Raw genomic sequence first — 24,619 nt, 5'->3', positions numbered from 1 at the left:
AGAAATATATATTTATTTCGGTAGCTCATGAACGCCTAAACTGGGCACGTACTCTCTACCAATGGCAAAGCCCGATGTTACTGCTCTTGTCCAATAGTGTCTGCTTTCACAGGGCAGTGGTTCCATTCTCACCGCGTTTGTTCCTTCAATGTTGGCAGAGGGCCGGTGTCCTAGCAGATATTGGTATAATAGCCCAAGCACTTCAAAGGGGGAGGTTTGTCTTGTGTTTAGCGCTTTCACTTATTAATTCTACTGTCAATGAGAGTTCTACAAAAGAGGAACCAAAACGAGTAAGCTAATATGCTAAGATTGTAACTGGAAGCATCAAGTTTGCGTACACGGGTAGTTTTACAGATTTAATCCAACAAGAGGCGCTAGTTAGCCAGTTAGCTAACATAGCCAGCTAAATACTTCATTTTGTTGTTACCGAGGCGGAGTTGCTTTTCATAGCGAGCAACATGCCGGAATATCTGGAGGACCCATCTGTTCTCACCAAAGATAAACTCAAAAGCGAGCTTTTGGCCAACAATGTTGCTCTCCCAACCGGAGACCAGCGAAAGGACGTTTATGTGCAGCTGTATCTGAAAAACTTGACCGTGCAGAACAATAAGATCCTATCTACAGACGCCTTCTCCAGCGACGAGGAGTTGCCTGTCCCGGTAGTGTCAAACAAAAGTCGCTCGGGCAGGGTGAGTTGTTTTAAGATTTATTTCCCGCGCGCGAATATAGTATTTGTAACAATGTTTCCAGTGTGAATGTTACAAGTAAATGTAGGAAAGATGTTATTGTTTTTGTAGGGTGTTTTAATCTCCCATTTTTTTTAAAACAGATGTGATTTGGTATTCTAGGTAATTACATTTTAGGTAAAATTGTTTTAAATGCATAAAATTCAAATATCGATATTTTTAATTACAGCGTGTTCCATCTTGTTTAAATATAAAAACGAACACATTTTAGATGTATTGTATTACAAATCAGTTTAAAGTTTCCCGCTTAAAATATTTGCCACTGCTGAATGCACCCTTATGGAAACCCATTCTCGCCACTCGTGTTTTGTGTGTAAATATCCATACTACTTGAAATGTCGATATATGTAAATAAACATGTCCGTACTAAACCGAAATTGAGATATGTAAATCAAGGTTCGAGATACTAACTCGAAATTTAGATAGTAGAACATAGAGTTCCTTCAGAAAGTATTCATACCCCTTGATTTATAAAACATTTGTTGTTGCAGCCTAAATTCAAAATTTATGAAATTGATTTCTCTCACACCCATCTACACAATACCCCATAATGACAGTGAAAACAGTTTTACAAATGTATTCAATTAAATACAGAAATCAAATTTACATAACTATTCACACCGCTGATCCATGTAAGAATGCCCTTTTGGTAGCGATTACAGCTGTGAGTTTTTCTGGCTAAGTCTCCAAGAGCTTTGCACACCTGGATTGTACAATATTTGCACATTATTTTTGAAATTCTTCAAGCTCTTTCAAGTTGGATGTTGATCATTGCTAGACAGACATTTTCAAGTCTTGCCATAGATTTTCAAGTAGATTTAAGTAAAAACTATTTCGGCTACTCAATGTCATCTTGGTAAGCAACTCATTGTATGTTTGACCTTGTGTTTTAAAGGCGCTGCATGGTCAATCTGACGTCTGCGTTGGCTGTACAGCATTTACGTTGATACAGCCTCTGCAGAAGTTAGGGCATTCATAGTTCTTGCGCTTCGCAAGCAGTGCAGAGCTGTGAGTTTGTTTCTCCAGGACCTCCTGCCCCCACGTATCGTCAACCAATCGTGTCAATGCGGAGCAATAAGGAGCCCTCCACATTGTTACAAAATTTGGGAACCGCACAGCAATGCGGTACTGATCTCAATTTGGCCTCTGCATGCTTTTGGAAGCTCCGCAATTGCGTCACACCCTCCATATGGAGCCTCCAACCACATTTTTGGATCAAGCTAAGTTGGCATTTAGGCTATTGTCCAGCTGAAAGGTGAATTTGTCTCCCAGTGTCTGTTGGAAAGTAGACTGAACCAGGTTTTCCTCTAGAATTTTGCCTGTGCTTAGCTCTATTATGTTTTTTTTGTTAATCCTAAAAAGAACTCTCTAGTTCTTGCCGACGATAAGCATACCCATAACATTATGCAGCCACCACTATGCTTGAAAATATGAAGTGGTACTCAGTGATGTTGGATTTTCCCCAAACATAACACTTTCTATTCAGGACATAGTTCATTTCTTTGTCACATTTTTATGCAGTTTTACTTTAGTCACTTATTGCAAACAGGATGCATGTTCATGAATATTTTTATTCTGTACGAATTTTTATTCTGTATGAATATTTTTATTCTGTCATTTAGGTTAGTATTGTGAAATAACTACAATGTAGTTGATCCATCCTCAGTTTTCTCCAATCACAGCCATTCAACTGTTTTAAAGTCACCATTGACCTCAAGGTGAAATCCCTGAGCAGTTTCCTTCCTCCGGCAATTTAGTTAGGAAAGACGCCTGTACCGTTGTAGTGACTGTGTGTATTGATACACCATCCACATTTTAATTAATAAATTCATGCTCAAATGTCTGCTTCTTTTATTGATACCCATCTACCAATAGGTGCCTTTTTGTGAAGCTTTGCCACCCTCCTTGTGGTTGAATCTGTGTTTGAAATTGACTACTCGTCTGAGGAAACATACAGATAATTGCATGTGTGGAGTACAGAGAGGTAGTCATAAAACATTTTTTTAACGCTATTATTGCACAGTCCATGTGACTTGTCAAGTGCTTTTACTCATGAACTTAAGGCTTGCCATAACAAAGGGGTTTAATACTTATTGACTCAAGACCTTTCAGCTTTTCATTTTTTATTAATTTGTAAAAATGTCTAAACTATTTCACTTTGACAGTATGGGTATTGTGCGGAGGCCAGTGACGCATCTCAATTTAATCAATTTTAAATTCAGGCTCTAACACAACAATGTGGAAAAAGGCAAGGGCTGTGAAAACTTTCTGAAGACACTGTACCTGTCAATGTAATGTAGGACTAGATTGGCAGTTTTTAAAAACTCAACTCTACAGTGTTTTGTCAAGTATCAAGGTAACAGCTGTCACCTTCATGTCTAACAGTCTGGGTGTTTTTCCTCATCCACCAAGCCCCCCTTTCTTCTTTGGGGAAGTTGTGGGGTGGCTTTAATGAACTGATATGTGTGAAGCATTTGTGAAAAACAGCTGTTCTTAGACTCTTATGGTTAGTGTACTGCATAGTAGGCCTACACAATTGGAATGCATTGTATGCGTGCTTTAAATAAAAATGTATTCAGGTGGGTACACCTTGTTGCCCTGCATCAGTTGTGAATGACAGAATGAAAAGAACAGCTTGCTGTCACAACTTCTGTAGTTCACACTAGTCTTTGTACATTGAGGTAAGGTTAAGGTCACCTCACCTGTATTTGCTCAGTTTTAGGGAGGGAACCATGGACATTTATTGAGAGGTGTGGACAGTGAGAATATCAATCACTTGTCTTCTGCCCACAAAAACACTGAAACTAGATGATTCCGATTGTTTGTTTAATAGTCACATGTTGCAGGTACAGTGCAGGTGTGATTGCAGGGTACAGTGAAAATCTTAGGCTTTGAGCTCCAACATGCAGGACTAGTGAAATAAAATAATTAAAATGGTAATAAAAACAATAGAAAAAGCACTATAGATGTAACTGTGGCAGTAATGAATGAATGAATAAATATATGTCCATTGGGGTGGAGGCAGAGTAAAGAATGTTGAGGGGGTGGGGTGGAGTGACCATGCGGTTAAACCATTTCATCTTCTCTGAGTTGTGTATACAGAGGAATTTGAAGTTATTTAACGTCTCCACGCGGCCCGTTGATGAGGATGGGGCCTTGTCCAGCCTGGTTCCCGCTGAAGTCCACAATCGGCTCCTTTGTTTTGCTAACATTGAGGGAGAGGTTGTTTACCTGGCACCACGCCATCAGAGTGCCTACCTCCTCCCTGTACGCTGTGTTGTTGGTGATCAGGCCTACTACTGACATGTCTTGACTACTGACATGTCACCCGTCCTCCCGGGTGGCGCAGTGGTCTAGGGCACTGCATCGCAGTGCTAGCTGCGCCACCAGAGTCTCTGGGTTCGCGCCCAGGCTGGGCTGGGTTCGCGCCCAGGCTCTGTCGCAGCCGGCCGCAACCGGGAGGTCCGTGGGGCGACGCACAATTGGCATAGCGTCGTCCGGGTTAGGGAGGGTTTGGCCGGTAGGGATATCCTTGTCTCAGTATGTAAAAATGTAATTAAAATGTATAAAAATGTATGCACTCTACTGTAAGTCGCTCTGGATAAGAGCGTCTGCTAAATGACTAAAATGTAAAATGTAAAATGAGTTGGAACTGTGTGAGGCCACGCAGTCATGGGTATACAGATAATACAGGAGGGGACTGAGGATGCACCCTTGTGGGGCCCCTGTATTGAGGATCAGTCGAGGAGGTAATGTTGCCTACCTTCACCACTTGGGGGCGGCCCATCAGGAAGTCCAGGACCCAGTTGCATAGGGAGGAGTTCAGACCCAGGGCTGTGTAATGAGCTTATAGGGCACAATCCACGGGAAGCTAGAAGTTAAATCAAATTATATTTGAACTTACTGTCCCGGTGGGCAGGACAGTTGTTCATTGTGAGGGGTGGAATTTGAGACTAAAGACAACAGACCCACGTTTGGAAAGTCTGTTTAATAATACGTTATTTTAGTAATGTCTTATTCTCCCCGTCATAATGACCAACCATCCTGCCCCATGGCACAGTAAGTTTACATTTTATTTAACTTCCCTCTGACTGTTTTTGTGCAACCCAATAAGCTAGGAAGCAACAATGGTGTATTCAAATACACACGCATTGCTAAAAGCAGCTAGTGTCACAAGTGGTGGAATCCATAGAAGGGATGGAGCTGGAACGGATAAGTTTTGTTATGTTAGGGGAAAAGCCTAGGTATGCAGAGAAGAGGAAAGGAACTTCAAGGAGTTTTGAGTGTGCTGGAAATGGCATTAAAGAATAGGTAATGGAATTGAAGGAAATCGAGGCTCCTGGTGTGGAGGATAGGGCTATTTTCCTATTGTGTTTCTCTATTGAGGAAATACTTTCTGTGGAAGTCTGCATGCATTCCCCTATCACTGAACAGATGTTTGGTTAACTGTGTGTGTAGGCTAGTACTTTTTCATTAAATTTAAATGCTATCGTAGCAGTGCTCTTCCTGATGTTTTCAAATAGTCACCTGACTCCCAAGCATGTCTGTCTGTGATTTATAGTTTACCATGAAGCGTTTGAGGCAGTCATCCACTGGCACACTCAGAACTTTAAACACATTTTCACTCATAATAGCTATCAAAATAAACCGTTTGGGATAAAAGTGAAGTACTGTTTTTCTCCTAAGGTTTAGTTCAACTAAGGTTGAGTGGTTTATTGTAATTTGGAGTGTTTTTTTCTTCTTTTTTTTTCTTTTTTTTCTCTCCATACAGCGGTCATCATGAGCACCACAGATATGAAAACTATGTCTGCCAAAACCATCCATAACGGTGGTTAGCCATATGCACATCATAATTCACAACCTAGCAGTTTGTTATAGTTTACCCCTAAAGTCACATAACATAGTCAGTTTCAATATTACTTGGCCAAGCCATGATTTCTGTCTGAATAGAAACAACAACTTAGTCAGACTGAGAGCATTATGGAAATCTAGGCGATCACGCGACTGAACTATGTTAATCCATATTTTTTTGCAATGCATTGATGCAATCTTCATTTAAACCTCTAGTGTATTAACCTTCTGCAAGTAGCCTAGCGCAAAACTTAAAGCACAGGGATTGTCTGGGCCTTGGGGCTAGCCATGAGCTCAGTGTCTTGATATCACTTTTAAAGTGTGTGGTCAGAGAGCGGACGATAACTGAGGGAACAAACTGGAAGTCGGGAATTTTTCCCTTCCTTGGAACTCTGTGATTATGTAATGTGCTCAGCTAGGCTGAGATCCAGCTCCAACTTTACTGAGGCCAACAGTAAGGAGTCTAATATAGGCTAGTGGGAGACTGATAGCTGCTAAATCCCCCTCTGTGTCTGTCTGGGATTATTTCCCTCTCTCTTTACTACTCCCACCTAGGGTTGCACATTTTATGGAATATTCAGAGATGGAAACAATGTGGGAATTAATGGAAATATATGCAAATTAATATTAATACTGTTTAAATGTAGATTATTTTCTTTTGCATTACATATATTTACCATATCATATGGAGACAGAAACATAAACCTTTTACCTCATAAGTAGACATAATTGCAAATGATTAAATCCTTCCAAAAAAATAAATAATGTAGAAACGAATTGAACTTTAAATGAGTTAACTCTTCACATGGGGTGGTTTCACTGAACAACAAAAGAAAGGGAATGTTGAATGATCCATCGCATCTCCCAGAAATGTTTTCAACATACATCTGTAAAATTATAGTCTAGAAACTTAGGCTTCGGTTGTCTTCCTCTCAGGCTTCCATGTCTTCTCCCTGGACCTCCTCAATGTCCACCTCTTGAACATCAGACTCTGAGGCCTCATCTTCACTGTCACTTTCCAACGCTGTTGAGGATGGCTTGTTGTCAGGCTCAAAAAGCCTCAAATTTGCCCAGGTGGCCACCAATTTTTCAACCCTTGTATTGGTCAGCCTGTTGTGTGCTTTGGTGTGTGTTCCCAAACAAGGACCATTTGCGCTCTGAGACGGCCGATGTTGGTGGGATTTGGAGGATGATGGAGGCAACAGGGGAAAGAGCCTCAGATCCACAAAGTCCCTTCCAACAGGTGGGTGATGAGATATGTTGGCACAACTGCCAAATTGCATCTCCATCCCAAAGCCCTTGCTTGGAAGTGTACTTTGCCAGACTGCCAAGAACCTTGCCCATGGTAGTGATGACACCATAGGCCTTGTTGATCTCATACTTGGGGTCCAACATGGATGCTGCGGCATGTATGGGCTTCAGGCAGAATTCTTCACACTTTTTGATGTATTTCAGAACAGCAGTTTCCTCTGCATGGCGCAACAGTGAAGTGGGCAGGGCAGGGCAGTACGGATTTCTTCTCTTACATCTGCAAGCAAAGTCTGAACATCAGACAGGATGGCATTGTCTCGCTCAATCCGTGCAATGGCTACTGCTATAGGTTTCAGGCTGCTTACCACTCTCTCCCAAAATACTTAATCCAGAAGGATCCTCTTGATGGGGCTGTCCATATCGGCAGACTGTGATATGGCCATTTCTTGGAGAGACTCCCTCCCCTCCAGGAGACTGTTAAACATGATGACAACACCACCCCAACGGGTGTTGCTGGGCAGCTTCAATGTGGTGCTCTTATTCTTCTCACTTTGCTTGGTGAGGTAGAGTGCTGCTATAACTCTATGACGCTTCACATACCTAACCATTTCCTTGGTTGTCTTGTAGAGTGTATCCATTGTTTTCAGTGCCATGATGTCCTTGAGGAGCAGATTCAATGCATGAGCAGCACAGCCAATGTGAGGGTAGGACTCCTCCACGTTAGACCAAGCAGCCATCATGTTCGCAGCATTGTCTATCACCAGTGCACATACCTTCTGTGGTCCAAAGTCATTGCCTTCAGCTCATTTGCAATGTAGAGACCGGTGTGTCTGTTGTCCCTTGTGTCTGTGCTCTTGTAGAATACTGGTTGAGGGGTGGAGATGATGTAGTTAATTATTCCTTGCCCACAAACTTGACCACCCATCAGAGGATTGCAATACAGTCTGTTTTCTCTATGATTTGCTTGACCTTGACACTTGAACTCTGTTGAACTCTGCATCCAGCAAATGAGTAGAGAAAGCATGTCTGGTTGGAGTGGTGTATGCTGAGCAAAGAACATTCAGAGATCTCTTCCCACACACATTTCCTGTGAGCATCAGAGGTGAACCAGTTGCATACACAGCTCAGGCAAGACATTCCTCAGCATTTCTCTGACTACGTTCCTCCATTGAGTTCAGGAGGACCGTAAGCTGTTGTTATCGATAAGGTGTCTGATTCATCATTTTCACCTCGAATAGAAGTAGAGGGGCTTTTGTCAGAGGTTGCTTGTTGTAAGTGCTGAGGGAACTTTATGCACTTGGCCAGATGATTGTGCATCTTTGGTGCATTCTTCACATATGATTTGGCACAGTATTTGCAAATGTACACAGCTTCTCCTTCTATATTAGCTGCAGTGAAATGTCTCCACACATCAGATAGTGCCCGTGGCATTTTCCTGTAAAGATTAGGAAAAAATTAGTTTAAAAAACCCATACAATTCCATGTACAGATAAATTAAGCCGTTAGATTGAACAACTTCTTTGTAAGATAAATGTAAAAATATATATATTTTTTTCTCACTTTTATGTAACCAGGTAGGCTAGTTGAGAACAAGTTCTCATTTACAACTGCGACCTGGCCAATATAAAGCAAAGCAGTGCGACACAAACAACAACAGAGTTACACATGGAATGAACAAACATACAGTCAATAATACAATAGAGAAAAAAAGTATATATACAGTGTGTGCAAATGAGGTAGGATAAGGGAGGTAAGGCAATAAATAGGCCATAGTGGCAAAATAATTACAATTTAGCAATTAAACACGAGTGATAGATGTGCAGAAGATAAATGTGCAAGTAGAGACACTGGGGTGCAAAGGAGCAAAAAAAAAATAACAGTATGGTGATGAGGTAGTTGGATGGGTTATTTACAGATGGGCTATGTGCAGTGATCTGTGAGCTGCTCAGACAGCTGGTGCTTAAAGTTAGTGAGGGAGATATGGGTCTCCAGCTTCAGTGATTTTTGCAATTCGTCCCAGTAGAAAACTGGAAGGAAAGGCGGCCATAGGAGGAATTGGCTTTGGGGGTGACCAGTGAATATACCTGCTGGAGCGCGTGCTACGGGTGGGTGCTGCTATGGTGACCAGTGAGCTGAGATAAGGCGGGGCTTTACCTAGCAAAGACTTATAGATGACCTGGAACCAGTGGGTTTGGCGACGAATATGAAACGAGGGCCAGCCAATGAGAGCATACAGGTCGCAGTGGTGGGTAGTATATGTGGCTTTGGTGACAAAACGGATGGCACTGTGATAGACTACATCCAATTTGCTGAGTAGAGTGTTGGAAGCTATTTTGTAAATGACATCGCCAAAGTCAAGGATCTGCAGGATAGTCAGTTTTACGAGGGTATGTTTGGCAGCATGAGCAAAGGATGCTTTGTTGCGAAATAGGAAGCCAATTCTAGATTTAATTTTGGATTGGAGATCCCTAATGTGAGTCTGGAAGGAGAGTTTACAGTCTAACCAGACACCTAGAATATGTGGACAACTACAAATACCTAAGTCAGAACCATCCAGAGGAGTGATGGCTGGGCGGGCGGGCATCGATCGGTTGAAGAGCATGCATTTAGTTTTACTTGCATTTAAGAGCAGTTGGAGGCACAGGAAGGAGTGTTGTATGGCATTGAAGCTCGTTTGGAGGTTTGTTAACACAGAAGGGCCAGAAGTATACAGAATGGTGTCGTCTGCGTAGAGGTGGATCAGAGAATCACCAGCAGCAAGAGCGACATCATAGATTTATACAGAGAAAAGAGTCGGCCCGAGAATTGAACCCTGTGGCACCCCCATAGAGACTGCCAGAGGTTCGGACAACAGGCCCTCCAATTTGACAAACTGAACTCAATCTGAGAAGTAGTTGGTGAACCAGGCGAGGCAGTCATTAGAGAAACCAAGGCTGTTGAGTCTGTCGATAAGAATACAGTGTTTGACAGAGTCGAAAGCCTTGGCCAGGTCGACGAATACAGCTGCACAGTATTGTCTCTTATCAATGGCGGTTATGATATTGTTTAGGACCTTGAGTGTGGCTGAGGTGCACCCATGACCAGCTCAGAAACCAGATTGCATAGCGGAGAAGGTACGGGGGGATTCGAAATGGTCGGTGATCTGTTTGTTAACTTGGCTTTTAAAGACCTTAGCAGGTTGGATAGATAAAGGTCTGTAGCAGTTTGGGTCTAGAGCGTCTCCCCCTTTGAAGAGGGGGATGACCGCGGCAGCTTTCCAATCTTTGGGATCTCAGACGATACGAGAGGTTGAACAGGATAGTAATAGAGGTTGCAACAATTTCGGCTGATAATTTAGAAAGAGAGGGTCCAGATTGTCTAGCCCTGCTGATTTGTAGGGGTCCAGATTTTGCAGCTCTTTCAGCACATCAGCTATTTGGGTGAAGGAGAAATGGGGGAGGCTTGACCGAGTTGCTGTGGGCGGTGCAGGGCTGTTGGTGGAAAACATGGCCGGCCGTAGAAAAATGCTTATTGAAGTTCTCAATTATTGTGGATTTATTGATTTATTGTGGTGTCATGACGTTGGCAGTGGGGGTAGGTTTATGACAGTCATAAATACCTCTTTCCCCCTTTTTCTCTCTCCCTACTATAACTGATGTGACATAAGAAAACCCCTTGGTTAACATAGAGATTCTGGGAACATCAGAAATTGGGGGGAAATGAACTATATTCTGGTAATCCGACCAACTGAACATATGCGGTGGTACTTAAGGTATATTATGTCAGTTCGGTTGCCCTCTGACACATTCTCATCAATGATAGAATGACATAAACTCTACTGTGGAAAGTCTAAACGTCAGAGGTATCGGATTCACATGGAATTGTTGTTTAATTCAAATGTTTGAATATGAAATTATTTGTGAAGAGATTAAATGTAATTTTAGCTTCCAAATGAGAGATTTGGATTTTCATAAATTTGGGCTTCTGCTCAACTAGGGGCCCGCCCCTGTGAAGAGACATGGGTTATAAACCTTTCAGACACACCCCTCTCCCTCCACTATAAAAGCCATTGACAAAAATATAACTTCCTGTTCCGGGGACACTAGGATGGCGATCCGGTGTCAGAATGGTTCAGATAATAACTACAGAACTAAGCCAACATCAACATGGACTTTGGTTGCAAATGGTATGAACTTTGAACTCGTATTCACTACAGAAGTGATACCGCCTAGCCGTTGAGTTAGCAACAGCCGCTACAAACGCAGGTTAGGAAGGACAGTCAGAGTATCCCGTCTACTACACACGACGCTACTCCAACGAATCCAGTGACCACCAGAGACATTCTTCAAAGGACAGAGGACTCGGGTTGGCAACACGGTCTTCCATCTACCACCAACCTACTGAAGCGCAGCTCAGAGTAAATATTTATTGCATTTTCCTTCTTCAAATGGGCGGTAATATAGAATGCATAAGATACTGTATTTACGATGGTACAGCTTCGCCTATGTTCCAGTCTCCCGCTCTTTCACTAAAATCCTGCCCCTTTTCTTTGTGTAACAAGCTGTCATATCTATTCCGCCCGCTAGGGACGTTTTTCTGTATGACGTAATTTGTGATCAAGTTATGATTTCATTGTGTATGTGTGATTCTGTGTGATTAGTTAGGTATTTAGTAAATAAATAATTAAACCCAATTTTGTATTGCTGATTCAACTTGTTAGCCAGGATTCTTGCAGATAACAAGGATTTACCACTTTCAGATGAGACTGAATAAAATGACGATTAAGGTGACTGCTATGGATGTAAAATATTACTAAATCTTTAAGAGTTTATTCGGAAGATAACAGCTCTATAAATATTCTTTCGTGGTGTCCCTCTCTAGTTAATTAATATTTACATGATTAGTTCAATCAGGTCATATTAATTACGGAGAAATTATTTTATAGAATAGCATGTCATAGCAATTAATCTGGCATAGTCAAAGACACGACAGTGGTGACAGTGTTTCCTAGCCTCGGTGCAGTGGGCAGCTGGGAGGAGTTGCTCTTATTCTCCATGGACTTTACAGTGAAACATGTATGGAAACAGGTGAATTAACACTCCTCGATTAGCAGGCTCAAGCAAGCTAAAACTCACATGATAGCAAAAACTAACTAGCAGAAATTAACAAATTAGAAATTATTTGAACACACTTTGCTGTAGGCTACTATTTACTAGTTAACAAAACATGTATGCCATATAAAATATTCACCCCACCCAGTATTGTAATCAAAATATACCAGAAAACATGTAGTCCTTGGCTCAGACAGTGGAGTAGTCTGGGCTCAATAGCATCTCATTAGTGTGCAAGATCTTGCGAATCAGCTGCACATGTGATGGAAGAGTGCACTGTGCATGAAGAGGGTTGCAATTCCGTTTTAATAGAGGATAGTTTAACTTACGGCTGAGATCCCGTTAACGGGATCGATATGACAACAGCCAGTGAAAGTGCAGGGCGCCAAATTCAAAACAACAGAAATCTCATAATTAAAATTCCTCGGACATATTTTACACCATTTTAAAGATACACTTCTTGTTAATCCCACCACAGTGTCCGATTTTCAAATAGGCTTTTTGGCGAAAGCACCACAAACGATTATGTTAGGTTAGAGCCAAGTCACAGAAAAACACAGCCATTTTTCCAGCGAAAGAGAGGAGTCACGAAAATCAGAAATAGAGATAGAATTAATCACTAACCTTTGATGATCTTCATCAGATGACACTCATAGGACTTCATGTTACACAATACATGTATGTTTTGTTCGATAAAGTTCATATTTAAATCTAAAAATCTTATTTTACATTGGCGTGTTATGTTCAGTAATGTTTTGCCTCCAAAACATCTGGTGATTTTGCAGAGAGCCACATCAATTTACAGAAATACTCATAAATATTGATAAAAGATACAAGTATTAAACATGGAACTTTAGATAAACTTCTCCTTAATGCAACCGCTGTGTCAGATTTCAAAAAAACTTTACGGAAAAAGCACACCATGCTATAATCTGAGTACAGCGCTCAGAGCCCAAATAAGCCATAAAGATATCCACCATTTTTTGGAGTCAACAGAAGTCAGAAATAGCATTATAAATATTCACTTACCTTTGATGATCTTCATCAGAATGCACTCCCAGGAATCTCAGTTCCACAATAAATGTTTGTTTTGTTCGATATAGTCCATCATTTATGTCCAAATACCTTCCTTTTGTTTGCGCGTTCAGTCCAGTAATCCACATTCATGACGCGCAGGTCAGACGAAAAGTCAAACAATTCCATTACAGTTCGTAGAAACATGTCAAACGATGTATAGAATCAATCTTTAGGATGTTTTTAACATAAATCTTCAATAATGTTTCAACCGGAGAATTCCTTTGTCTTCAGATATGCGATGGAATGCATGAGTATAACTTGTATTATCATCTACACTGGATGACACAGAGTATTTCTGTTGAAACGATGTGGCTATGCACTATCACTGGATGTTTTTGGAACTAGTGAATGTAACGCGCCAATGTAAACTCAGATTTTTTAATATAAATATGAACATTATCAAACAAAACATGCATGTATTGTGTAACATGAAGTCCTGTGAGTGTCATCTGATGAAGATCATCAAAGGTTAGTGATTAATTTTAGCTATATTTCTGCTTTTTGTGACTGCTATCTTTCGCTGGAAAAATGGCTGTGCTTATTGTGGTTTGGTGTGACCTAACATAATCGTTTGTAGTGCTTTCGCTGAAAAGCATATTTGAAATCGGACACTTTGGTGGGATTAACAACAAGATTACCTTTTAAAATGGTATAAGACACATGTATGTCTAAGGAATTTTAATTATGAGATTTCTGTTTTTTGAATTTGGCGCCCTGCACTTTCACAGGCTGTTGTCATATCATCCCGTTAGCGGGATTGCAGCCATAAGAAGTTAAATCATCACTGTTTGTTGAAGTAGGCGTATCGATTATATGCAACGCAGGACACGCTAGATAAACTAGTAATATCATCAACCATGTGTAGTTAACTAGTGATTATGCTAAGATTTATAAGATAAGTTTAATGCTAGCTAGCAACTTACCTTGGCTTCTTGCTGCATTCGCGTAACAGGCAGGCTCCTCGTGGAGTGCAATGAGAGGCAGGTAGTTAGAGCGTTGGACTAGTTAACTGTAAGGTTGCAAGATTGAATCCCGGAGCTGACAAGGTAAAAATCTGTCGTTCTGCCCCTGAACAAGGCAGTTAACCCACCGTTCCTAGGCCGTCATTGAAAATAAGAATGTGTTCTTAACTGACTTGCCTAGTTAAATAAAGGTGTAAAAATATATATTTAAAAGATACCGATGGCCGATCGGAATGGTCTGTAATTCCGAATAATCGGTCCACCTCTAGTAATGATCATGCTGTTTAATCAGCTTCTAATCTTGGCAAAGGAGACATGCTCAGTAACAGGGATGTAAACAAATGTGTGCACATGTTACACCCCTGAAAAAGGGGAGAAAGAATCACGAGATTGATAGGTTAATGTTTACTCATTGAGAACTTTTAGTGCAATGAGAAAAAGACCGCGAATTCTCCGTGAACTTGAGTGGAGACCAGAGCAATCGATCTCAGGCTCATAGATTAAGAGCATTTAGTAGATCACAGATTAACACTTTTACCCACGACAACATAAAGTAATCAACATAACGTTTACACATTCCTCTCACAATTCGTACCCTTTGTATGCTTGACGGATATTAACACAATTATATAAATGTTATCAATCCAACAACTAATACTGAATGCATGATCTTCTTAACCTTAGATGTTTTAAGATCCTCACATACTATGAATTTACTAATACTTTTTAATGTATAACAGGCTATTAGTATTTCCTTTAACCTGTCACACACACAATTTTTGCGAAATAAGCTTTTTTTGCGCATGGATTTATAAAAAACAACAAAGTACCTCATGAAACATGAGACCAACACTTTACATGTTGCGTTTAATATTTTTGTTCAGTGTCAAAAAATTCTTAAAAGAAAAATGTCTCACATTACACATTCAGTAATGACAGCATTTGCTTTCCAACCTATATTTTCGCGCAATTGTATTTTGACATTTGCGAAAGGCAAACTGGCAGCTGCAACCAACCATTGACATATAGATGGCAGTTCCCATTCAAGTCAAGACTAGCAGCCATTGCTAGTGTACCCATGAGTTTTTAACAGTCAAACCCTTTCTATGGATTATATGTCTATGCCCACAACGCAACAAGCTGTTCCATAGATGGAAGGAAAAGGGTGCTTGTGCATTGATAAGCACACCAAAGATGGCATTAACGATAAGTAATAAAATAAAAAATGCTTCGTAGTATACCGCTCTGTTTGATCTCTGGTTGTTTGTTTACCACCTTTTTGATGGTTGAGTAGTTCAGCCAGCGTGTAGCATGCACAACACAATGTGGAGAATATTGTTGTGTTGGTTACCTCAATGTCTAGACGAGGAAATCCCTTCGTCCTCAGGACAAGGCGGACACACTACATTGGTAGAGGCAATTGCGTGTGTAATGTACACTGAGTGTACAAAACATTTTAAGAACACCTTCCCAATATTGGGTTGCCCTCTGAACAGCCTCAATTTGTTGGCCCATGTTGACTCCAATTCTTCCCACCTTTGGGTGGTGGACCATTTCTTGACACAAACTGTTGAGCTTGAAAAACCCAGCAGCGTTGCAGTTCTTGACACAAACCGGTACGCATGGCACCTACCACCATACCCTGTTCAAAGGCACTCAAATCGTTTGTCTTGCATTCGTTAACCTTTCTCCTCCCATTCATCAACACTGATTTTGAAGTGGATTTAACAAGTGACATCAATAAGGGATCATAGCTTTCACCTTATCTTTCTGTCATGGAAAGAGCAGGTGTCCTTAATGTTTTGTACATTGTGTGTATGATCCATGACTTGCATTAGGCAAACATCTTTCTGATGAATCATCTGAGCGGAGACTTGTTTATTTACGAGCGGTGTTTATCAATCTCACGATGGTTCAGGTCAGGAGATGGCGTTAAACTAGCTCTGCTGATAATTAGTGTGTGATTTAGAAACCTTTTTACTGGGTTTAACATCTGTGGTGTTGCTTGCGAAAGCAGCCCAGGGAGCGAGCCCTCTCTCGCTCTCTCTCTCGCTACAAAGAGGTGTTATCTGTGGATTTCAAATGTTAAACCCTGTAATGTTCAGTAGCAGAAAAGGGATTGCAGCACAAATTTAATCAAACCTTTTATTTGAAGTGCATTAAAATAACTCAAAGAAATATAATTACTAGAACAGGCATTCCCATTCAAGTCATGGTTCTGTGATTGGTGGTAGGCTAATTCTGTGACTAGATCTCAACACTTTACACCAATCTGACCTCTGATCCCTCTTTCACAGAAAGCCACGAGGAAAACAGACAAGCCTCGGCCAGAGGACCTGGATGTGACTGAGCTGACTAGTGAGGGCCTGAAGGATGAGCTACTCAAGTATGGAATCAACGTCGGACCCATCGTGGGTGAGTCAGTCAGTAAGAGTTGGGAATTCAGGGAATTAAGAGTTGTATTGAATTTATTTTAATAATGGACATTGCAACAATAATCTTCATTCATTTATTAATGAAGTTGTGTTGAATTCATTTGAATAATGTCTGAACTTTTGGCAGCCTCCACCCATAAGATGGATTCATAAAGTTCTATTGAATTTATTTGAATGTCTTGTCATGGCAGCCTCAACCCGTAAGCTGTATGAGAGAAGGCTCCAGAAGCTGTTGGACCAGGGTCCTCCTGAGACCGTGGCTTTACCGGTGGTCATCACTCAGGTAGACGGCAACCACAACGGCAACTCTGACTCGGACTGCTACAGCGACAAGGAAGAAGGTAAGAAACGGAACACTCAGTCATCCTCTTTATTAGACCAGGTTTATTACAGATTCAAATCAGATTCATCTTGGCAGTTGACCCATTAGATTACACATTAGATCTTTTTTTCGGAGATGCCAACTTTCAAACCAAATTGGCCCTCTGGGATAATACGAATCATGGATTGATTGGTTGGTCAATAGACTGACTGACAGAGCATGACATTGCTGGACATTTTTTGGTGTGTATGTGTTTAGAGGTAACAACCGAACCAGAGCCTGTCCCAGTCCCCGTGGTGGAGAGACCTGTCAGAAGCAGAGGGAAGACCCCAGTCACCACCAGGACCCGCAGCAGCCAGCACAACCGGGTAAGTCCCTCTTTATTTTATTATCTTTATTTAATCAGTGGACAAAAGCACATCCTCACCCTAGGTCAACCTCATGGTTTTACATTCCTTCAAATCTCACAATACAGAATGTGTTAAAATCTGAGTTAAATAGCATGCATATCTCAAGTTGTGATTTGGCCCCAAGTGCTACACATTTGGCAATGATTAGTAGTCCCATTAGAGGCTATAGGATGTGCAGCGGCACAGCTGGGGTCGATTAAACCGGTCTCTAAGAAATGATTTGAGAGAGATGAAGTGTGTCCTTTATGAGACGCCTATAGGGTTGTGAATCACGTGTGTGTGGAAAACAAAGCACCAAATGTCTGTCTGAAGGACCCTCTCTGTGTCTGTCTGTCTGCTGGGAGTTAGTGCAGCAGGCTTTGATTTCAGGACCGGCCACATGACTTGGATTAGCTTGTTTTTTTCTTTGCCACTGGGTGCCTCTAGTCCACTATTATCGCTCTCTCTATCCCTGTTTCATTCTTTCCTCGCAAGAACATACTTAAAGCCCCTGCTTATTATTTTTACTTTTTTTGCAAATCCTTTTCTTTGGGGTTTAAAAAAATATTTTTAAGCCGTTTTACTTTTCTCCTCCTCTTTTCCTGATACTTTGGGAGGTGTTGGTGACATCTGGTGTCGAAATCCTGAACGTCCCAGATGGTAACCTATTCAACTGAAGCTGCCTGTCATGTGGATATTGTAACCACATTAAAGGGATAGTTTGAGATTTATCTACCTCAAGTTAGCTGTTCCTGTGCGTTTCCAGTCATGGGCTAACTCTAGTTAGCGTTGTCTCGCACCTCTAACTTCCTTCATACTGGAAGTATAGACATCAGAATGGTATCCCAGAGTTCATCTGACTCTGGGCAAGTCGATGGGCTTCATTGGCAAAATCTCGAACTGTCCCTTTAAAAGCAACTTTACTCACTGAAGTTGGCTTTGTAAGGTGTGTTCGCGAAGAGGTGGAAGGTCGGGTGTTCTGAGAAATGTGTGTGTTTAGATCTATGCTCCGGAGGAGGAGGAGGATGATGATCTTGAGGAAGAGCATCCTGTGTTGAACATAAAGAGACCATTGAGGAGATCATCTCATAGAGTCGACAAGATGGTCCCTGCAAGCGATGATACTGTAATATACACTGAGCCTATCCATCTCCTTGGGTTTGTGGTGCACTGGAGAAGTGTTTAGCTTGATAATCACCTTTTTTTGTGGATAGTGTTAGTCATGTTATATATTTAAGGTTTATTTGAAATTGTACACATTTGTAGCTAAAAGCTGAATTGCAGCATACATCGGCCTAAATAAGTAAAAATTAGATGTAGTATACAATTAGTTAGGACAGACATAGGCTGTCTTAATTCACTGGGTTCTCTACATCCACTATTTAATATTATATGTTTGGATTTATTTGGGAAGCTACTTTTGTGTGGATGGGTGTGTCCTCCCTTTCACCACATCACCTGGTGCCACTGTCTTCCTCAGCTATAGTGAACAATGAACACTACACAGGTGGCAGGTCTCACCTTAAGCCTAGATGCATGATTGCCTCAATTATTACGCAGCTTCCTCATCATTCTCCTCGTCCTGCTCCAGGATGTCTCTGCGCTATCAGCTGGTGAGGTAGTTCTTCCACCTCCAAGAGAGGCAAAGACCAAGGCACCTCTGCTTCTGGTGGGTTTGTGATCAATAGACATGGGTTTGTGATGTCCTGAGTAAACTTTCCAATGATTCATTAGTCAGTCTTCCCTCTAACTTCCTTTCGCCTCTCTCTCCCCCATCTGTCATGTTCCAGGAAGTCCTGAAGGAACCTAAGCCTATATTGGCAGAGAAGCCAAGCTCTAAGTCCACTCCCTTACTGCATGGCCTAGCCCATGCCCAGTCCACTAGGACTATCCATCAGGTTGTCCTAACAGCCAGGGCCGAGTCTCCATCACCCAGACTGACTCGGGTACCTGTGAGGTTCACTGTGGTTACTTGTCACTCACTGTCACTATGAATGGTTATTGTGTTCATGGCACAGGTTGATATTGGAAGTTGTTTAATGGGTGTACATAGCTAATGGTCACGTATTCACAGTGGTGTCTCTTAGTCATAGTAAGATATGTGGGACTGTGCCATTTTGCATATTTTTTTTCTTATTGCTGAACCTTAATGTTGAGAGTCACTCACCCACCCACCTGACGTTTTGGCTATTTAGTCTAGTACTCTAAAGTCTTTACTGTGTCTTACCATCAGTCTGTCCCTGACCGAGCCTTCCCCCTGAATGTGAATGCTGCTGCGCTCTGGTTCCCCAAAGCCAAACCCAGCGGCCCCCCAGTCAAGACCCCCAGCCACGGTGTCCCTGAGGGCCACATAGGTCTGGAGACCCCCCACTCCCTCACTCCCTTGCAGACCTGTAGGAAGGTGCTTTCCTTGCCCCTTTCACGTATTCACTCACTGGGAGATAGAAATAGCCTTTTGGTCAGTCACTGGGAACTAGAAATTATTTGTTCCATTTTAACGTATACATTTGTGTGTGAGCATACTTTTCTAACTTTGTTGGTTTTGATGTGCGACTTAACGTTAACAATGTAGACACAAGATGATTTAATTATATGTTCGGGAGAGCCTGCTTCTTCAGAATTGGGACGTCTGTTCCACGATGGAATGGGTTCAAGTGAGGTGTGGCATTAGATTGAGTTTATTGAGGCTCTAACAGTGCAGGTCAAAATACATTAAAAAAATATGTCAAATAAAAAGAAGTGAATGATAAATGTGGATAATAATAATAATAATAAATACACATTTACAACTGTAGCAATGATAAATGACCGCTGGGTGGTGGGGGGCAGGGGGAGAGTCCGTTTGGGAATGTCAATAGGGACCACAGGGGCTCTCGAGTGGCGCAGTTGTCTAAGGCACTGCATCTCAGTGCTAGAAGCGTCACTACAGACCCTGGTTCCATTCCAGGCTGTATCACAACCGGCCGTGATTGGGAGTCCCATAGGGCTGCGCACAATTGGGCCAGCGTCATCCGGGTTAGGGTTTGGCTGGGGTAGGATGTCATTGTAAATAATAATTTGTTCTTAAGTGACTTACCTAGTTAAATAAAAAAGCAGCAGGGGGGTGAAGTGAATGGAACTGCAATAAAAAAAAAAATATATACATATTTATGCTGTAACATTTGTAAATGTCCATTGGGGGTGGGGGCAGGGTAAATGTTTGTCGGGGGGGTTTAGGAAGTGGGGATTTTATCTTCTTGGCCTTCCTGCCACACCTGGTATTGTAGGTGTCCTGGAGGGCAGGCAGATGGCGGAAGTAGGGTGTCCAATCAAAAACACATTTTTGCCAACAGGTAAATTAATGTTAATTGTGTAGATACTATAGTCCAAACCTCATGTCTCTATCATAATCCGTTTAAAGGTTATTGCCGTTTTTTACCTTTGTAAGATGGCCGAAATTACGGTGACTAAATCAATGGAGGTTAGACAAAAAGTGGCAAAAACCTGGAAAATAGCATCATCTTTCTTCTCGAATCCGAAGGACATAAAACAATATAGAGGTTAGATGTTTATCGATTTTGAGACACGACACAAGATTTCTCACAAAAACAAGCATGTCTCTAGAAATGCTTTTTATTTTCAAAGCTTTTTACATTTAATTTAGCCCATTCCTGCTAATTTAGCTTTTTGCGATTTGCAGAAACATGCTTGCAGACTACCACCACAACATGTCAAATCCTCAAATGTTCCTGCGAGAAAGCGGCACCGCTCTGTCAAGAGTTCGGTGCTTATCGGATGTATTAGGTTACGAAATCCAACTTTTTGGATATAATGTTCAAGACCCCACGGAATGATTCAGATCATGTATAATCTTATTTGTCTTGGTAAAATGTATTTAATAAAATAAGGGAAGTGAAAGTTCATCAACAAACCGTGTTTTCACCTACTCTGGGCAGATTTGGTGGACACCCAGAGGAAGCCAGATGAGATGTGGTAAGAGAGACAGCAGAAATCAAAAAGGAAGAGAGGAAATAGGGGGGAACTGGTGGTAAAGGAACTACGGAAGGTATGCTCACTGCTCCCTTCTATAGTTCTAGCTAGTCTCTAGTCTCCCTATTAAACTGGATGAGCTACATGTCAATGTTTCGTTCCAATGGGCATACCTTGACGCCAGCCTGATTTGGTTTACTGAGCATGGTTGGATGATTTAAACGATTTCGGGATGGGTTCGGAACAATACATACCATGTGTAAAACGGCGAGTGCAGCACAAAGCCAAACATCTCGACTGTTTCAATGCAGTGGACAAGTTTGACCTCTGGTGTAAGAAGACCTTCCTGGGGAAAAAATTCTGCCACAAAAACCAAAGACCTTTTCATCCACTTCTCAAATCAATTCTTGTTTGTTTCTTGTGTGTGTGTTGTTTATCTAATCCGAAAGCCACAACTGTTCTTTCCCCTCTGGAGGAAATAAAGCCATTCTCTTGTATTCTAGCTGTGCTGTGAGGAGGATGGTGGTCTTCCTCTCACTCTGACTACTAAAGCTCCCAGTCATGAGCTAAACTCCCTACTCAATACAGCTCTTTTAGAGGTTTGTGACATCTCTCGTGTGCTATAGTACTTGGGACATCTCTGTATCGAGTGTTTTTGTCTGATTTTTGGATCTGTTCACAATTTGCTCAATATTCTGATCACTGGCTATTTGTTTTGGTCTCACTCTCTTGCCGTCAGTCTCTCTCCTGGGTCTGTATGGATATCAACCAACCTCTTCTATAACTGATATTTCTCATCCATATCTGTGGTCATCTCAGGAACCTGCACCAAGTGTCCATGCTCCAGTAGGACAGAGCATAAGACCCCTGAAACAATGGCCTCTGGTGGGTATATGATCTTAATCACACTGTCCTTAGGATACACACTACTGTAATATTGCTCACTGGATTTTAAATGCACCTGTGTAAGTGATGGTCAGATTCTTCTAGTATAGGATACTGATCCAGTGTGTTACTTACCCTATCCCTGTTAAAGGGGGTACCACAGGAAGTCCGCCCGCTCCTAGTAGCCAGCCCTTCCCCACTACCTCGTTTGTCTGGAAGTGACCCCTTTGCCTCCTTCACCGTCAGGCCTGTAAGCTACGTCTCACACACCCCCTCATCTCCATCCCTGAAGGAACAACTGGAATCCCTACCATCTCTCTCTGCCAAGTTTGACACGCTGTCCAATCGCTTTACTCGGGTATACAGTTTAAAGTATTTTGTCCTATAGTTGTCCTCAAGAGTTCTGTTCTCCTCACAATGGTTTGTTGTGGTGGCACCTGGAATTTGGAACTTAATTGTGTTGTTGGGGAGTGAAAGTGATCACACTGTTTTTTGTCAGACATGGTATAGTTGTAAACATATGGGGGATGATTATGAATGGGGCTACTGTAGTGTGTGTGTGTGTGTGTGTGTGTGTGTGTGTGTGTGGTGTACAGCTGCATGAAAGATTGAAAGATGTGAGGGGAGGGAAAGAAGACTAACCCCAATACCCCCCCCGTCTCACTCTTACTAACACGCACTCACCTCTCTTTGACCAGCAGGATCAGCGTAAGTCTAAAAATGATCTCAAACCTAAGTGGAAACAGCAGAAAAACATCCCCTTGCTCTCCTCTGTGACCCCAGTGAGGGGGCAGGACAGTGTCTCCTCGAGTATCTCTAAGGAGCCATGGGTACGAAAGTAATTCACTGCTATGCCTTATGCATGTATTACCTAGGGTCTGTGCTGGTTTGTTTGTCAAGGTGGTATTATTCACAAGACAAGGTAATGGTGTTTGTCACAATCCTTGGGTTTACTGGTGGTTTGGTCACATGGGCATAGGACTGCAACAGGGCCATCTAGTGGTCTTTAGGAGTACACCCTCTAGCCTATCCCAAAAATAATACCCCTCTAGCCCTTATGTGAAGGTGGCGGTTTTGGCATTGACTTGGTAACGCGCAAATGGAAAAATGTCTCGTCCTCACCTTAATCGCTCCGTGTTGGCCTCAACGTCTAAGGAATGTGTACTAAAATATGTGTTGCAGGTGGAGAAGATAGCAGCTGGTGAGCAGACACCCAACAGGGTGGATGAGAAGGATGTCCTCAAGGAGATGTTCCCCTACGAGACCAACACTCCAACAGGAATCAAGTAAGACATACGCCTTATTCTATTGGCATACATTAACAACTTTAATAAATCCTTGCTATATCTGGCAGACTCCCACCCAGTCTTGTCATTCCTGTAAAGCAGTGTCCTGTAACTAATTTAAGAGTTTGATCATAATACTTGCCTGATGGCAACTCATGTGTGGAATGTCACAATGAATCTCAACTTTCTTCCTCTCTCATCCTTCTAGCGCCACCTGTCGACGGCCCATCCGAGGGGCAGCCGGCAGGCCCCTAAAGTCTGGTGACCTGTGGACAGATGAGACCCTCCTGCGCTCCTCTCACTCTTCCTACACAGAGAGCCGCACCGCCACCGTCCACAGAGTCACCACCCTGCCCCCCTCTACCAGGCAGGCAACGTCAGTGGCACCCCCTGCTGGAAAGGCCATAGCACCACCCCATGGCCTGCCTGTCTGGCTGAAGCTGCTGCTCCTCGGCATTGTAGCTGGCTTCATATTCTTCATCTACCAGACCATGGAGACCAACGCTATGGCCCCCTTCGGAGGGTCCTCAGATTCCACGCAGACCAGTGGCCATGAGGTCCGCAAGTGAAGCCTGGATGACAGTGCTCTGGCAGCATAATGTTACTGCCACCACTTTCACCGTTCCTCGCTTCCTTGGCATTCTTGTTTTGTTTTGTTTTTTCTGTTTCCGTCACTTATAATTGGTTAAATGGTTTGGTACAGGAGCCTAATCTGTATCGGTGCCTCCTGGAGACGACAATGTCCAAAATGATATATTGAATGTTGAAGATGACCACTTCTCATTCTAAAATGACAATACTGTCTTCTGTTTGTTTCAGTCCGTCCTTTCCCCATCTTTGAGGCTGAGAGAAAGCCAGTCGCACCAATAATCTACAGATCACGTACATACACCGAAACAGTGGCTTCCAAATTATGTGAACTTGCTTTATATGGTCTATGTTTTTGTTTTATATCTCTGCATGGTGTAATCGTGTGATTGCATTTGCCGGAGTCTGTGAAAGAGAATTGCCTGTGTGCGTGTCTGTGTTTCACACGGTTTGCTTTTGTAATGCTGTCACTATAATCTAATGCAGTTAGATGTAATCTAATGCAGTTATTAGCAAAAACAGTCAGGCAAAGACTGAAGGAATTTCAACCAATTGTAAACAGCTATTTCTTGATCGAACCAACTATACAGCGGGTATGTGTGAGAGACAGGGATTCTTAAAACTCATGCACACATATAGCTCTTATGCTGTTTTTTTGTCTTTTTTTTAATTGAAATTGTCTGTGGAGCCTAATTAGTAATGTATGTATTCATTGTAATAAATCATGTAATATCCTCTCAATAAAACTGTTGTAATATGTAAGGATAA

General features: G+C 42.0%; 1 protein-coding gene across 1 annotated transcript; it reads left to right on the top strand.

The window, feature by feature from the left end:
• Nucleotides 1-154: 154 nt before the first annotated feature.
• Nucleotides 155-24,619, top strand: LOC120049322 (lamina-associated polypeptide 2-like). Its single transcript, XM_038995571.1, has 6 exons — nucleotides 155-689; nucleotides 16,275-16,392; nucleotides 16,604-16,753; nucleotides 16,993-17,102; nucleotides 23,160-23,263; nucleotides 23,472-24,619. The coding sequence occupies exons 1-6, from the start codon at nucleotides 459-461 to the stop codon at nucleotides 23,830-23,832; spliced, it is 1,074 nt and encodes a 357-aa protein (XP_038851499.1). The 5' UTR covers nucleotides 155-458; the 3' UTR covers nucleotides 23,833-24,619.

This window comes from Salvelinus namaycush, chromosome 6, assembly GCF_016432855.1.
Source record: "Salvelinus namaycush isolate Seneca chromosome 6, SaNama_1.0, whole genome shotgun sequence".
NCBI classification, from domain to species: domain Eukaryota; kingdom Metazoa; phylum Chordata; class Actinopteri; order Salmoniformes; family Salmonidae; genus Salvelinus; species Salvelinus namaycush.
This window is presented reverse-complemented; position numbering and strand designations above follow the sequence as displayed.

Excerpts from the sequence above, each read along its gene's own strand:
- LOC120049322 (XM_038995571.1), top strand. The coding sequence starts at position 459 with ATGCCGGAATATCTGGAGGACCCATCTGTTCTCACCAAAGATAAACTC. Across the intron at positions 690-16,274 it reads ACAAAAGTCGCTCGGGCAGG|AAAGCCACGAGGAAAACAGA; the intron begins GTGAGTTGTTTT and ends CCTCTTTCACAG. Across the intron at positions 17,103-23,159 it reads GCAGCAGCCAGCACAACCGG|GTGGAGAAGATAGCAGCTGG; the intron begins GTAAGTCCCTCT and ends TATGTGTTGCAG.